Raw genomic sequence first — 15,857 nt, forward strand, 5'->3', positions numbered from 1 at the left:
ACAAAAATCTCCAAAAAGTGTTCGGTCAGGGGTTGTCCCCAAAATCACTTAAATTTTATAACTACAACATCTCAAAAGAAAAAAAAAATTTCCAAAAAGTGTTAGGTCAGGGGTCGTCCCCAAAATCACTTAAATTTTATAACTACAAAAGTCTCAAAAAGTAAAAAAAAAATCTCCAAAAAGTTTTAGATCAGGAGTCATCCCCCAAAATCACTTGAATTGTATAACTACAAAAATCTCAAAAAAGTGTTAGGTCAGGGGTCGTCCCCAAAATCACTTGAATTGTATACTACAAAATATCTCCAAAAAGTGTTAGGTCAGGAGTCGTCCCCAAAATCATTGAATTGTATAGCTACAAAAAATCTCCAAAATGTGTTAGGTCAGGGGTCATCTCCCCTCAAAAAAAAATCACTAGAATTTTATAACTACAAAAATCTCAAAAAAGTGTTAGGTCAGGGGTCGTCCCAAGAATCATTGAATTTTTATAACTACAAAATCTCAAAAAAAAAAAAAATCTCAAAAAAAGTGTTAGGTCAGGGGGTCGTCCCCCCAAATAAAATCACTTGAATTTTTTCTTCACATTTCCATGAAAAATGAAGTCTCCCCCCCCCAAAAAAAAAAAAAAAAACTAAACTAAACTAAAAGTTCATTAGGTCTAACATTTATCCCTCACAAGTGGAAACATTCCAAGAGTGTGGTGGTGGGGTGAGGTCCCAAAATTCACTTAAATTTTTATTTTCACATTTCTATATAAAATGAAGCCCCAATGCAAAAAAAGACCAAAAACCAAAAACCGGGCCTGGAGAGATAGCATAGCAGCGTTTGCCTTGCAAGCAGGACCAAAGGTGGTTGATTCGAATCCTGGTGTCCCATATGGTCCCCCGTGCCTGCCAGGAGCTATTTCTGAGCAGACAGCCAGGAGTAACCCCTGAGCACCGCCGGGTGTGGCCCAAAAACCAAAAAACAAAACAAACAAATAAAAAAAAGTCGCTCATTAGATCTAACATTTCCCTCTCAAATGGAAACATCCAAAGAGCATGATGGTGAGTGAGGTAAGGTCCCAAAAAGCACTTAAAATTTTTATTTTCACATTTCCACAAAAATGAAGCTCCAATGCAAAAAAAAAAAAAAAAGAAAAAGAAAAAGAAAAAAAGAAAAATGAAAAAGTAGCTCATTAGATATAACATTTCCCTCCCATGCAAAAAAAAAAAAAAAAAAAAAAAAGTAGCTCATTAGATCTAGCATTTCCCTCCCAAATGGAAACATCCCAAGAGCCTGGTGGTAGGGTGAGGTCCCAAAAATCACTTAAAATTTTTATTTTCACATTTCCATAAAAAAAAAAAAAATGAAGCCCCCATGCAAAAAAAAAAAAAAAAACCCAACAACCAAAATCCAAAAAAGTAGCTCATTAGATCTAACATTTCCCTCCCAAATGAAAACATCCCAAGATGAGCATGTGTGGTGGTGATGGTGGCTGAGATCTAGCCAAATTGGGCCAGCACAGTACATACAGCTAGTTTGCAGCAGCGTGTAATGCCAAAAAAAAAAAGGGGGGGCGGAAGTACCCGCCCACCCGGTCGCCTGTGATTGGCTGAAAGGCCCCGCGCCGGGCATTCTGGGGGCGCGATGTCACTTCCGGCGGGTCTGGACGACCATTTTGTCGTTCCTGGAGGCAGTTGGCGGAAGGGAAAGAGATCGCGTTTTTTCCCCCGTCTGGCGGGCGGAGGCTCGTCTCGGGCGGCATTTTGTATCGTCAGATTTTCTCAGCTCGGCGCCTGAACAGTTCTGAGTGGCTTGCGGCGCGATCCGACGCGGTTCCATGGAGTAAGACCTCGGAATCGAGTGGAGCGAGGAGCTAGGCCCCTTTCCCCTTGCATCCCAACATGGCTAACAACAGCCCCGCGCTGACAGGCAACGCGCAGCAGCAGCAACTGCAGCAGCAACAATTGCAACAGCAGCAGTTGCAGCAGCAGCAGTTGCAGCAGCAGCAATGTGGAGGAGGCGGCGTAGGCCTCAAGCCCGCCCTGTCTGGCAAGCAAGGCAACGTGCTCCCCCTCTGGGGCAACGAGAAGACCATGAACCTGAACCCCATGATCCTCACCAACATCCTGTCGTCGCCCTACTTCAAGGTGCAGCTCTACGAGCTCAAGACCTACCACGAGGTGGTGGACGAGATCTACTTTAAGGTGCGAGGAGCCAGCGAGCGAGAGAATGTCTGGTCTCTGTTGTCTTTTGGGGGGGCCCTGGGGTTGAAGGAAGGGGAATAGGAAATGGGGAGCACACACTTTCGGTGGGGGAGGGCATGTGGGGCCTGAGATGGAGCAGGTAAGTGGGGAAGAGGAGGCCCGAGTTGCTCACCCACCAACCTCTGTCACTCTTTCTCTGTCTCTTCTGTCTCTCCCTCTCTCAGGAGTAGGTAAGGTGGGGTAGAGGAGCCCCAAGTCGCTCCCCAGTCTCTGTGTGTGTGTGTGCGCGCGTGTGTGTCTCAGGACGGGTAAGGCTGGGGAGGGGAGCTCTGAGTCGCCCCCCACTGTCTGTCTGTCTCTCTTTGTCTCGCTCTCAGCAGCTGGTAAGGTGGGGGAGAGAGCCCCGAGTTGCCCCCCTAGTCTATCTGTCTCTCTTTCGCTCGCTCTCAAGGTGGGGGAGAGGATCCCCAATTGCTTCCCAGCCCCCCCCCCATTACCTCTCTCCCCTCTTGCTCTTGCTCTTGCTCAGGAGCAGGTAAGGTGGAGGAGAGGATCCCCGAGTTGCCCCCCCCCCCCCAGTCTCTGTCTCCTCTTTCCGTCTCTGTGTCTGTCTGTGTTTCTCACTCAGGGTGGGAGAGAGGAGCCCCGAGTCGCCCTTAGTCTCTCAGGAGCAAGTAAAGTGGGGAAGAGGAGCCGAGTCTGAGTCTGTGTCTGTCTGTCTGTCTGTCTGTCTGTCTGTCTGTCTCTCTCTCTCTCTCTCTCTCTCTCTCTCTCTCTCTCCCTCTTTCACTTTCCCTCTCTCCCTCCCTCCCCTCTCTCTCTTTCACTTTCCCTCTCTCCCTCCCTCCCCTCTCTTTCTCTCGGTGGGGGAGAGGAGCCCCTAGTTGTTTCCCCTAGTCTGTCTGTCTCTGTCTGTTTCTCACTCTCTCTCAAGGTGGGGCAGAGGAGCCCCGAGTAGCCCCCAGCTCACCCCCCCTCTGTCTGTGGTTTTCTAGCAGGGGGGTCTCTGCTCTGCACCGACTGGTTGGGTGGCCTTGGGCATAGGCCCCAAGCCCCTCATCGGTGGTGCTCAGTCTCCTGGTGTCGGGTGGGGCCTGGGGCCCGGAGTGGGCCAGAGCGGGGAAGATCACGCCGGTGCAGGCAGGAGGTGAGACCATAGGCCTGCAGGACCGTAGTCAGGATGAGGAGTAAGTTGGTGGCGGCGACGGCAGCAGCTTAGGCCCGGGTGTGCACACGTCTGGGCTCCTTGGAACAGGCGGATCCGGGCCGGGCTTCTTTCTGTAAGAAGGCAGGGTCGGTGCTGGCTTGGCTGTGCTGGTGGGAAGCTCACCTGGCGCCTCCTCACTGCGCTCTTGTCTCAGTTCTTGTTTCGTTAGCAGGATTGACTCAGTCTTGCAGCGAGGCTCGGAGCAGCCCAGGGTCGCAGGTAGAGGTATGCACTATTAATCATGCTCAATCGCCATAAATTTGCATTTCCCCGGTTTACGTGAATGGCTAATGACATTTTTGTCGTGTCCCCCCCTTTTTTTTTGTGGCCACGGTTTTGGTCTTCAGCTAGATAGGCTTTCGATCTTAGCCAGTTAGATTTCTCCACAACAGCTTTTGCAAATGCTATCTTTTAAAAATAGCTTTTTTTAAAGCTATTTTTTTTTTATAGTTATTTAAAAAAAAAACTTTTCCAAGTCTCCTAATCTTTGTATTTTAAAGAGTATTGATATCCTTAACAATCTCAATGCAACTAGAGCATCTAATAATGATATTAGGCTTTGGATTCTTGGTGGGGGGTTCTATTTTGATTCTTGGTAGACCACAAAAAAGTATCTTCTGTGTCCATAGAGAAGTTAAGGAGGATTTTCTACTTGAATTTGTTATCTCTTGTGCACTTTGATTCCAATTAAGTTACTGGAATTTTTGAAGAGTTTGAAAAACCTAATTGCTTCAATAGAGACTATTTTAGAGTAGCAATTCAACCTTGATTGTATAAAGCACACTAAAATTTTACCAGTAGTATTTGTAAGGAATTGTAAAAACTAATAAACTAGGTTGTTTTAACTTTTTAAAAGTAAGACCTTTTACAGTACGGGTAACCGTTTGGCAAGTATTTACCACTTAGCTCTGTATAGTAAACTTCAAATGTTACAAATTGGGTTTCTGCTCTGATAAAAGGTAAATGTTGATGCTATAAAGAAAAACTTATTCTTAAATGTAGTTATGAAGCTAAAGAATCAGATTTTGTTAGCCAGAGATTCAAATCAAGTAGTTGTGGATACAGTTTCTGTCAGAATTTTCTGTTGCATCTATTCCTTTAATCTGCCTTTCCAAAATTGTAACGTCTTTTATACAACATACTTAGGGGAGAAAGTAAAGTAGAAAAGCATTACTTATGTGAGTTCAAATACTACTTATGAACAATATTGTTTAGTACTTCAACTGTTTTTGTCTGAAGCCTCTAAAAGACTGTAAAGTGTAACCAAGGGTGCTAGAAATTAGTTTTTAGGGATGCATGGTAAAAGAAAGAACAGAATTTTAATTTGATTTTAAGGGTCTTTTAAAAGGACACCCCTTGAATTTTACCTGTTAAAGGGATAATATTCTTAAAGTATGTGGTTTTATACTGTATCTTTCCTTAGTAAAGTGCCTAGCCATACTCAGTTTTTGATCGTTCATATTCTGGTTACATAATTAAGTTGAAAATTATACACTGACTCTGTGTAGCTGTGGCCTTTGCAATTTCATCTTTAATTAGGAATGAACACAATGCCTGATAATGGTTGTTTGAAAGGATGAATAATGTACCATATTTTTCTTCAGAAGTAACTTGTGTGACTTTCAGAATAAATTTTTTCACGTGATTTCCCTTTATAAAGTAGAATTTTAAGTTGGAACTAGAGAGTATGCTGGTAAGGCTTGTACATGCCTGACCCAGGGTTCAAATCCTAGTATCCCATTTGTACACCAAGCACCACCAGGATTGATTCCTGAGTGTAGAGCCAGGAGTAACTCCCTGATGATCACCAGATAGGGTCCACTCCCACTCCATATATATTACTATTAACTTGAAGCTGTTACGATATTTTAGAGAATATTTTAGAGAATATTAAATATTTAAATATTTCATTTCTAAATAAGTCTTTTGAAAATTTATTTTAAGCAACTCAAGATAGAGTTGATGTATAATCAAATACTTATGTGAGCATGTGAGATTTTATTTCCAGACTGATCCTCCACACAGTTGGTTACTTGAGGTTTTGTTAAACTCTGGTAGTTTGTGTGTAGTCTTTAAGCAGTTTTTCAGAGATGGTCTGCACAGTGAATAGTCAGAATATCTAGTTTCTAAGTTTTGGGGATAGCTGTTCTATTACAGACTTCAGTTTACTTTAGTCTTACTTTAAAGTGACTTTGAAGTGTGAATGTTTGTTGTGTCCCTTTTTTCTATTTCAGGTCACTCATGTGGAGCCGTGGGAGAAAGGAAGCAGGAAAACTGCTGGCCAGACAGGGATGTGCGGAGGGGTAAGTAGAAGTACGTGCATTTTTTGAGTTTTTCTGTCTCCTACCTTTGTATGTGGAAAGCTCTTAGCTGTCAGTTACAGGCTCAAATGACAAATTGAGAAATCTTAAACTTTTTTAAGAACTGGATATGAGTGGTATATAGGATTAGAAGAAATGTATGCTGCTTTTATGCTTCATTCTGTTCTGGATTATATCCTGCTATTAATACCTAACAAGTGATGTCTTAAGCTTCTCTTATTTTTTCTTACCTTGTCCTAAAGGTTCGAGGTGTTGGAACAGGAGGCATTGTTTCCACGGCATTTTGCCTATTATACAAATTATTTACTCTGAAGTTAACTCGCAAACAAGTGATGGGTCTTATAACACACACAGATTCTCCGTATATCCGAGCCCTTGGATTTATGTATATAAGGTAAAGATGCATTTATCTATGTTTCTAATACATGCCTTACGCTAATTCATATAAACCTAATAAATGTTTTGTAATCTAGGTATACACAGCCCCCCACAGACCTCTGGGATTGGTTTGAATCCTTCCTTGATGATGAAGAGGTATGTCAGCAAGGGTAATAATTTGCTTTCTTCTGATTATTTTCACATCTCTTATTTATTTGGTGTTTGGTATCTTCCAGGACTTTCTGTAGTTAAGGCCTATTTAGAATATTTTGCATTAATATTCTTATACTAAATAAGACTTGAATTTTTTAGAGTAGGTTAAATTTCATAAACATTATTTCATGTTCTAAGTGTTTAAGTGTGTTTTGATACAAACATTTTTCTATTCTTACTATATTTCTGTGCATTGTATTGATAATGACATTTTAAGCTGGCCATGGTTAACGATTGAGGTAAAAAAGACTTGCACTGGCTAGAGATGCAGTTTAGTGGTAGAACATTTGCTTTTATGTGTGAGGCCTTGACTTTGATTCCTGCCACTGCATGGTCTCTCTGTCTCCCCCATCCCCTGCACACAACTTCTGTGGCCCCCAAAATAACATATGCGCATAGAAGAGTAATGCTTTTTTTTCTTCTGGAACTTTTCTATTCTTATCCTATAACTTCTTCCAAATACTAATATTCCCACTTTGCATAGATAGGCAGAGTTAATTGTGTTGGGCTTTTATGTAGGATCAGTTTAAATGATTTGTTGAAAGTGACAGTACAGGAACTTACATTGTAGCTTTCTATTAGTACATTATGTGTAATTATAAACCTAGGAGAAAATTTATCTAGTTTGCTGTTCAGTTTAACAAGGTTGGCGCTTGTTACAACGCTTCAGAAAAGAAAATTACTGGCCCCTGGCAATATATAGGCAGGTAGGGTACTTGCTTATATGCTAACCACCTGGCTTCAATCCCTGACATTCCATATGGTCCCCCAAGCATCATCAAGATAATCCAATGAGAAACTGTCGGCTGTGTGGCCTCCAAAAGAATAAAAGAAGAAAATTGGCAAAAACCTACTGTGTTCAATTTAAGTCTTAGATGTTTTTAATTTACGTAAAGACTGAGATCTTAGAAGATAATTTGATGTGGTCTTTATTACTCATCTACTTGCCCCATCTATCCTTTTTTGTCACCTCCATAAAGTTAACTTCAGTAGCTTGTTTTCAAAAAGGTTGATCCAAATAATTTGTTGACTTAAAGGTATTCTCTAATGAAGCTTTTCCATTTTGTGTTACTACAGGAACACCTGAACATTCTCAGTTGAGTTAGACAAGGAGACTTTGTCTCTCCATTTTTGGGGGGGCCTTTACTAAATTTTTGATAATCTCAGCAGAGATCCAAAGAAAGGTGTATTGGGCGAAAGTTTTCAGATGAGTTTTTCTTTTTTCCCCTCCAGACTGGAGCACTTCTCCCACCTATATTTAAATACCATGTCCCTCTTTACAATTGGTACTGTATTAGGCTTGTTTCTGAATGCTTCTATTTAATCTGTTATTTATTGTTTCAAACCTGAGGATCTCAACTTAAGCTAACTTATTGTTTTCTTCCTTAGATATCTGCAGCGATAATATTTGGAATTACTGTATATCTGAACACTTAAATGTGTGTGAGTGCAAGCAGTTTTACCTTTAGCTCTTGTTTTCCTGTTTAGATAACAAATCTCACTTTCCTTGTGTGCTTGCACTATAGGTTTGGGACTGACAATAGCTGACTAACATGTCCTGAGCTGTGAGAGGGCATAGCAAGAAGGCCTTCATGCGGTAATGACCCTTTTCAGAGACAATGGTCATCATGGATTATGCGTTTCCAATTCTTTGTTCATTTATTTATTTTCTACATGACTAAATTAGAAACCTCACTGCTTCATGGCAGTTGGTTTGCTATTGCTTCCACTTTTACTAGGGCTTCATTTTATAGTAGAATTGTTCAAAGATACCCTTTAGACAGGCACTGTCTGAAGTAGTTCGTATGTAGCTAGGTTACAGTGCTAGGAATAATATGTGCAAGTTGTCCACAGACTACCTACTTAGTGGGCATGTGCAATGTGAGCTTCAGTCAGTTGTTCCTCGTAGTTTAGTAATGTAAGGGGTTGTTCATACCCTTGCTCACTTGAGTTGAGAGCAGTTCTCTTTATGCCCACACGGCTGCAGGGTTTGTCTCACCTGCATGCACACACTTAAGCCCAAATATTTCTCTGTATCATTCATTACCAGATTAGAAGGAAACAGATTGAGATTCTTCTGTTAGAATGTTTTTTTTATATTTGATATTACAAAGATGGAAATTTTATTGTATTTGTATATGTATTGAAATAAACTTTTTGACGGCTAGGGTGTTTCTTTTGTGTTTCTGTAGGACCTAGATGTGAAGGCTGGCGGAGGCTGTGTAATGACCATTGGAGAAATGCTGCGATCTTTTCTCACAAAACTCGAGTGGTTTTCTACCTTGTTTCCAAGAATTCCTGTTCCAGTTCAGAAGAATATTGATCAACAGATTAAAACTCGGCCTAGAAAAATAAAAAAAGATGGGAAAGAAGGCACAGAGGAAATAGACAGACATGTTGAACGAAGGCGTTCAAGGTAGTTTATGCTTACTCTGTGTTCAAGAATTGTACTTAATATAAAATATTTTATAGAAGTTCTTTAATAATGCTAAGAATTGGGGGGTTTTTGGTTGGTTTGGTTGGTTTGGGGGCTACACCTGACGGTGCTCAGGGGTTACTCCTGGCTCTTTGCTCAGAAATCGCTTCTGACAGGCTCGAGGGACCATATGGGATGCCGGGGATTGAACCTGGGTCGGTCCCGGGTCGGCTGCGTGCAAAGCAAACACCCTACTGCTGTGCTATCATACCACCCCCATGGTCAGTATTTATTAAAACTTTTTTCAGCTCTGTCCCCCTTAAAAACATTGTTTTCTTTTTGTGGTCTTCCCTTCCCCTCTTTTCTGGTTGGAACCCTAGACTTTCTACCCTTTATATGATAATCATCTGTGACCCCTTGGGATATTCCAAAGGCCTTTCAAGAACTATATCGCCATCTTTGAGAATCATTGATCTAAATAAAAATAAACCCTAATACTTAAAGCTAAATTTCTATATGCATTATTGATGTTATCTTTCCCATTTGAATACTAGGTCTCCTAGAAGATCTCTGAGTCCACGGAGGTCTCCAAGAAGATCAAGAAGTAGAAGCCATCATCGGGAGAGTCATGGATCTTCTAGTTTTGACAGGGAATTGGAGAGAGAGAAAGAACGCCAGCGACTAGAGCGGGAAGCCAAAGAAAGGGAAAAAGAAAGGCGAAGATCTCGAAGTATTGATCGGGGGTTGGACCGCAGGCATAGCAGGAGTAGAGAAAGGCATAGAAGTCGGAGTCGGAGCCGTGATAGAAAAGGAGATAGAAGGGACAGGGACCGAGAAAGAGAGAAAGAAAATGAAAGAGGTAGACGAAGAGACCGTGACTATGATAAAGAGAGAGAAAAAGAGAGAGAGCGGTCAAGAGAAAGGTCCAAGGAACGGAGAAGTAGGGGTGAGTTAGAGGAGAAGAAACACAAAGAAGACAAGGACGATAAGCGACATAGAGATGACAAAAAAGAGTCCAAGAAAGAGAAAAAACACAGTAGAAGTAGAAGCAGAGAACGGAAACATAGAAGTCGGAGTAGAAGTAGAAATGCAGGAAAACGAAGTAGGAGCAGGAGCAAAGAGAAGTCAAGTAAACATAAAAATGAAAGTAAAGAAAAATCAAATAAGCGAAGTAGAAGTGGCAGTCAAGGAAGAACTGACAGTGTTGAAAAATCACGAAAACGGGAACATAGCCCCAGCAAAGAAAAATCTAGAAAGCGTAGCAAAAGCAAAGACCGTTCCCACAAACGCGATCACAGTGATAGTAAGGACCAGTCTGACAAACAAGATCGTCGACGGAGCCAAAGTATAGAACCAGAGAACCAAGAAAAACAACATAAAAGCAAAGATGAGACTGTGTAATTTTTTTTGTAAGAGTGGATCACATTGAATCCTATAAATGTTTGATTAAATCTGCTCCCCCTCTTCCCCCGAGTTGAGATTGTGCAGTAGTTTCGCACTCTTTAAGCTCCTTGTAGGCTGCATTTTCATTTCCTCTTTTGTGTAGGGAAGTGCCTTTGTAATCCCATTTCTTGCATTGATGTTTTCACCCAGTTGTTGAGTTTGATACATGATGCACAGATTGTTCTTGAATTTCTATTTGTTTTTGAAATGTACAGTCTGTACATATGTCCTAAAAATGTTAAATTCTTTGGCTTAGTTGCCATGTTGGTTAAATTTGTATGAGGCAATAAACTGCCACTAATTCTATTTTTCGTTCTGTAGGTGTGGGATTATGGTTTGTGTACTAAAGTTAGCATGGCTGTGCTTTTCATAATAGAATGCTAAAGACTTTGAGAATGGATTTTGGATATCTATTATAGGAGAATTATGTGCTTTCGATGTACATGAAGGCAGCAATTGTAGGATTAACATTCTTGTCCACTGTATATTATCTTGAAAGGCTCTTGTTAATATGTTCCACTTAATATTCTCCACAGTTAACTTTAGAGAGAATTTATGAGAAGTTAGTTTCTGGTGAGAGATTTAAATTAGGTTGTGATTTGATCAGAAGTCCTTTTAGCATTCTACCTCAAAGGGACACTGTTAGTATGCCTAAAATTATTCACTTAGGTTTTTTTATTTGTAAAAATACATGACATGTAATCTTTCTTTTAATTCTCAGATTTTAAAGTACTATATTAAAAATAATTAATGTCTAAAGCCTAGCATTCTTGCAGCAACTCTATACTAACGTGAAGTTGGGAGAGGGTGGGGCAGAAAAGTAGATAGATTGAAGCCTCAAGCTTCCAAAGCATTTTTATAAATGGAAAATACTTAAATTATGAAACAGCTTGGTATAGTGTCCTTTTTTTAAAATTTAGAACTTTTTTTATTGATGATGAAGATTGCTGTTTTGAGTTTTTAAACAATCTAGAACAAGAGTATTAAAAGTAATGCTGTGCTGCAATATTTAAGATTATCAGCAAATTTGGTAGATTGTTCATATGACTTGTATTCTGATTATAGAGAAACATCATGAGTGGAATAAATACTGGATTAAATCTTTCCTGGGTGTTGGCTTTCCCCCATTTGTTACCATTTTTTTTAAAGTATTTTTATTGTGGAAATTGGTAAAAATGTTAGCAGAAGCACACTTTGTAGATTGATATCCCAGTGCCCACATGACAAATGATATTTAAATATATATGGACAGTCTTCACCTCCCTTGGGCAGTGGGTGTCATGTGTGACTTGGATGTGCTTTGGGTGATTTTTATGTCAAAGGTGCTTGTACCTTTTTTTTTTTAATTTATTTCTTTTTGTTGTTGTTTTGGGTCACACCTGGCAGCACTCGGGAGTTACTCCTGGCTCTGCACTCAGAAGTTGTGCCTGGCAGGCTTGGGGACCATATGGGATGCTGGGGATTGAACCCAGGCCCATCCTGAGTCAGCAGCATGCAAGGCAAACACCCTATCGCTGTGCTATCTATCTCTCCGGCCCCTTGTACCTTTCCACTTGAAATTCATATTGAGATTATTTAAAATTTTGACTTGGAACTTTTTAGTTTGTCTCATTCACTTGAGACAAGTGCTCCTGATAGCATTTGTTTTCTCACTGTTTATATTGACTGACTGATGATGGGTTCTCAAGCTGCTTTGCAAAAGTATAGGAGCAAATAAGTATGCTTGGAATGGTCCTTTATAAGTGGCCTTTACCTAACATCAGAAAAAATAATTAAATGATGAATTTCCTCTGAAAAATCCTTTGCTTTTTTTTTTTTTTTTTTTTTTTGGTTCTTGGGTCACACCCGGCAGCGCTCAGGGGTTACTCCTGGCTCTATGTTCAGAAATTGCCCCTGGCAGGCACAGATGGCCATATGGGATGCCGGGATTCCAACCACCGTCTTTCTGCATGAAAGGCAAACGCCTTACCTCCATGCTATCTCTCCGGTCCCTGCTTTTTTTTTAAGGGTAGAAGATTTTCAGTCATCCTAAGTCATCAAGTAAATCAACCATAGGCATGAAAGAATTAGGAAGCTATATGCTTAATGAAATTTACATGGAAATTTATCTAGATGGTTCCTACTTTGGGTATACTTATGCCGGAAAGGACAATTCAAGGGTATATTTTAGAGAAAGTTTATTCCAATTATAGGTAAATATTAGGTGCGTTATGGTTCCTTATGATTTTTAGTGTAAGACTTGAACAGTTTGGCAATGCCTAATAAGTGCATGCTTTAACTTAGCTTTGTGAGAGAATAGGAAAATAAGTGACTGAAAAACATGTCAGGATTACAATAAGAAAACTTGAAAAGCATTTGATAGTGCTTAATATAAGAGCTATTCATCTTTGTTCTAAAACTACCTTTCAATGTACTTAATATACTTTTGCAACTGGTTTTTAAAGTTTGTAATTAAATTCTACACATGAGCTAGTAGTAGATTATCCAACCTTTGAGATTCTAATACAAGAATGCCCATTTTTCTATTGCCCAAATTAGTGTCTGATTAGTTGGCTTTAGTTTCTCTAAAGCAATGCTTCTCTAAACTCTAGGTCCCTATTTTAGGAATCTAATAAATATACAGAATAAAGATGCTCAAATTACATGTAATTTAAAAGAGGAAATTGCCCTGTGTTTGGGGGGGGGGGTTTAGAGGAGTTGTTGGGGCCAGAGCATTGTTAGTACAGTGCGTTATCTGCCTTGCATGTGACCGGCCTGGGTTTGATAGCCAGTATCCCATACTATATGGATATATGGTCCCTATTGACCAGCAGTGATGTGAGTGCAGGCAGAGCTAGGAATAACCCTTGAGCACCCCAGTGTGTGATCCAAAAACAATACAGAAAGTTCCTGAAATTGTCCCAAAACAATTGTGTTTGTGGCAATGGGTTCTGAAGATGGGACCTCACATTTCTGAACCACATCCCTGAACCCAATAGTGAGCTTTTGTTTGAACCCAGAGCCTCACATATGCAGTACAAATTGTCTTGCCAAATTACAATCCTGGCCCAGCCTTGGATAGGGGTTGTGGCCTCTCCCTGCTGGAGACCATGTGATACTATGATACCTGGACTTCCCAAATGCACACTCCACAAACTTTTGAGCTGTCTCAGGGTGGAGGGTGTGGTGCATATCTGGCAATGTAAAGGCTGCTCTTTGATCTGGATGCCTGCGATTCACTGAACTCTTCGTGCTAGGGATTCATGAACCCAGACCTGCATTCGGAGCAGGCACTTGGCACTTTGGGCTATGTGGTCTTTAAAGATTAACAGGCGTAGTGCTTTTTTATTCCTCAAAGGAGTTAAATGTATTTGGACAGTTACTGGTGAGGCCCAGATGCCAGTAATTCAACTTTTCAACTCGCCACTTTAATGTGCAGCTTCACTTAAAACACTGCTTGACCAGTTCTCATTAAATTTATCCATGGGCTATTAAGTTGGTTCTGTGATGTGTTTTGCATTATTTGTGGTGCTCAGGAGCAGCCATTCCCAGGGGTTCTTGGCCAGCAGAGCCTGCAGGCAAGTTTGAGGGTCCAAGGATGTACTACAAAGGTTCCAGAGACTTGGGGCCACAGTTGGCAGTACTCGTGTTACTACTAGCCCTATGCGCAGAGAGCTCAGGAAACCATTTTGGAATGCTAGGGATTGAACCTGGATCAACCACGTATAAGGCAAACACCTTATCCACTGTATTCAGCCCTGTTTTGAAAATTATATACGTGAATCCGATTGGGTTTTGACTAAGGAGTTGAGTTCTGAAATTCCACTTTGTGATAAACTGTTAAATCTATGTAAAGTCAGGGTGGAGATCCAATAATTGACCACCCTGAAGTCTCACTACCCACTGGGTTTTCCAAGTCCAGTGAAGAAACCTTAGTTTCTCTTTTTTTTTTTTTTTTTTTGATTTTGGGTCACACCCAGCAGTTCTCAGGGGTTACTCCTGGCTCTACGTTCAGAAATCGCTCCTGGCAGGCTTGGGGGACCATATGGGATGACGGGATTTGAACCACCGTCCTGCATGGAAGGCAAATGCCCTACCTTCATGCTATCTCTCCAGCCCCGTTTCTCTGTTCTTAAGACAGACAGTATCTCTTCCTCATAATCCGTGAGCCTAACTTGTTTTTCTTCATGTGACCGCCAGAGTGAAGGTCTTTCACACATTTTCTAATGTTCTTGGCTTGTGCACAGCACCATGGGAAAAGGGTTTGAACCCTAACAAGCAAAGTGTGGGAGGCTAGAATATAATAGGTGTCTTGCATTGGATTGTCTTGCATGTAGATTTATCTTCAGTAATACTGTCTCCTGAGCCCCACCAGGAGTAAGCCCTGGACACTGCTGGGTGTAGCTCCAAAACAAGCTGAGCTTTATAATCCTGAAGTGTGTGTGGCCTTGGGCAAGAACATGTCTGAGCACTGCAGAGGTCCCTGGTGAGCGCCACAGAAGTGATTGGTGCCCCCAGCCAACCACGACCTCCAGGTCAGTGCATGTGAGCATCACAAGTGAATGAGCAACATCGTGGCCAGTTGTGCAAGGACCTCATGTGAGACACCCCAGGGAGCACCACCAGCTAAAAACGTTTCAGCATCACAACCAGTAATGTGTGACTTTTTTTTTTTTTTTTTTTTTAATGTGTGACTTCTGATCATCACAACAATATAAGGAAGGAGCAGAAAAATAATTAGCATTTCTGGTCTGGGGAGACATAGCTATTTAACCCTAGTAAATCCTGGGCACCACATCCAAGCAGGACCAGGTATAGCCCAAGTGGCCCCTGAGCACCACTGATCAGGAAACCTTTGTGCCAGTCAACCAAGAAGTGACCCCTATCAAATAAGGAGATGAATGAAAATGTTTCTGGGACTATATGGCTTAGGGCTAGAACACACCTTGCATGTGTGAAGCCCTGAATTTGATTCCTGACCTCAGAAGTAAAAAGTAGGAATATGGGACTGGAGTGATAGCACAGCGGTAGGGTGTTTACCTTGCACACTGCTGATCCAGGACGGACCTGGGTTCGATCCCCCAGCGTCCCATATGGTCCCCCAAACCAGGAGCAATTTCTGAACACAGCCAGGAATAACCCTGAGGGTGTGGCCCAAAACGGGGGGGGGGGGAGTATGAATACATGTTTATATTGATTTTTGGAAATAGGGTTTCATTTATCTTGGGTAGGTACCTAGGAGTGAAAAATGATTGGGTCAGACAGTAAGTGGGTGTTGTAACATTCCTTGGTTGTATCATCTTATATTCCTAGCAGGTACAAGATTTACAATGCTCTCCATTTTTTGCTTATGTGTAGTATAGCTACTTTTATATATCTCCTAAGTGTATAGTGATAACAACCTCGTTGTGTGTGGTTTGGTTTGGGGCTACACCCGGAGGCACTCAGTAGTTTTCTGGCTCTTTTCAGAAATTGCTCCCAGCAGGCTCAGGGGACTGACCATATGGGATGCCAGGGATCAAACCTGGGTCCATCCCAGGTCCGCTAAGTGCAAGTCAAACGTCCTAACTGCTATGCTGTGGCTCTGGCCCCCCCACGTGTGGTTTTAATTAAGATACTCCTAATAATGGATGATGTTTTAAATGGGCTTATAGGATTCTGTTTGATTGGTATCTGAGGGAAGCCACCCACATCAGTGCCTGGGGACTACTGAC

The 15,857-nt window shown here is 41.4% G+C and overlaps 1 protein-coding gene across 1 annotated transcript; it reads left to right on the forward strand.

The window, feature by feature from the left end:
• Positions 1 to 1,675: 1,675 nt before the first annotated feature.
• PRPF38B (pre-mRNA processing factor 38B) lies at positions 1,676 to 11,269 on the forward strand. The gene is made up of 6 exons (XM_049765713.1): positions 1,676 to 2,186; positions 5,628 to 5,696; positions 5,957 to 6,108; positions 6,188 to 6,248; positions 8,498 to 8,721; positions 9,276 to 11,269. Exons 1-6 carry the CDS (start codon positions 1,884 to 1,886, stop codon positions 10,120 to 10,122), a joined length of 1,656 nt encoding a protein of 551 aa, XP_049621670.1. The 5' UTR covers positions 1,676 to 1,883; the 3' UTR covers positions 10,123 to 11,269.
• Positions 11,270 to 15,857: the final 4,588 nt, after the last annotated feature.

This window comes from Suncus etruscus, chromosome 19, assembly GCF_024139225.1.
Source record: "Suncus etruscus isolate mSunEtr1 chromosome 19, mSunEtr1.pri.cur, whole genome shotgun sequence".
NCBI lineage: Eukaryota > Metazoa > Chordata > Mammalia > Eulipotyphla > Soricidae > Suncus > Suncus etruscus.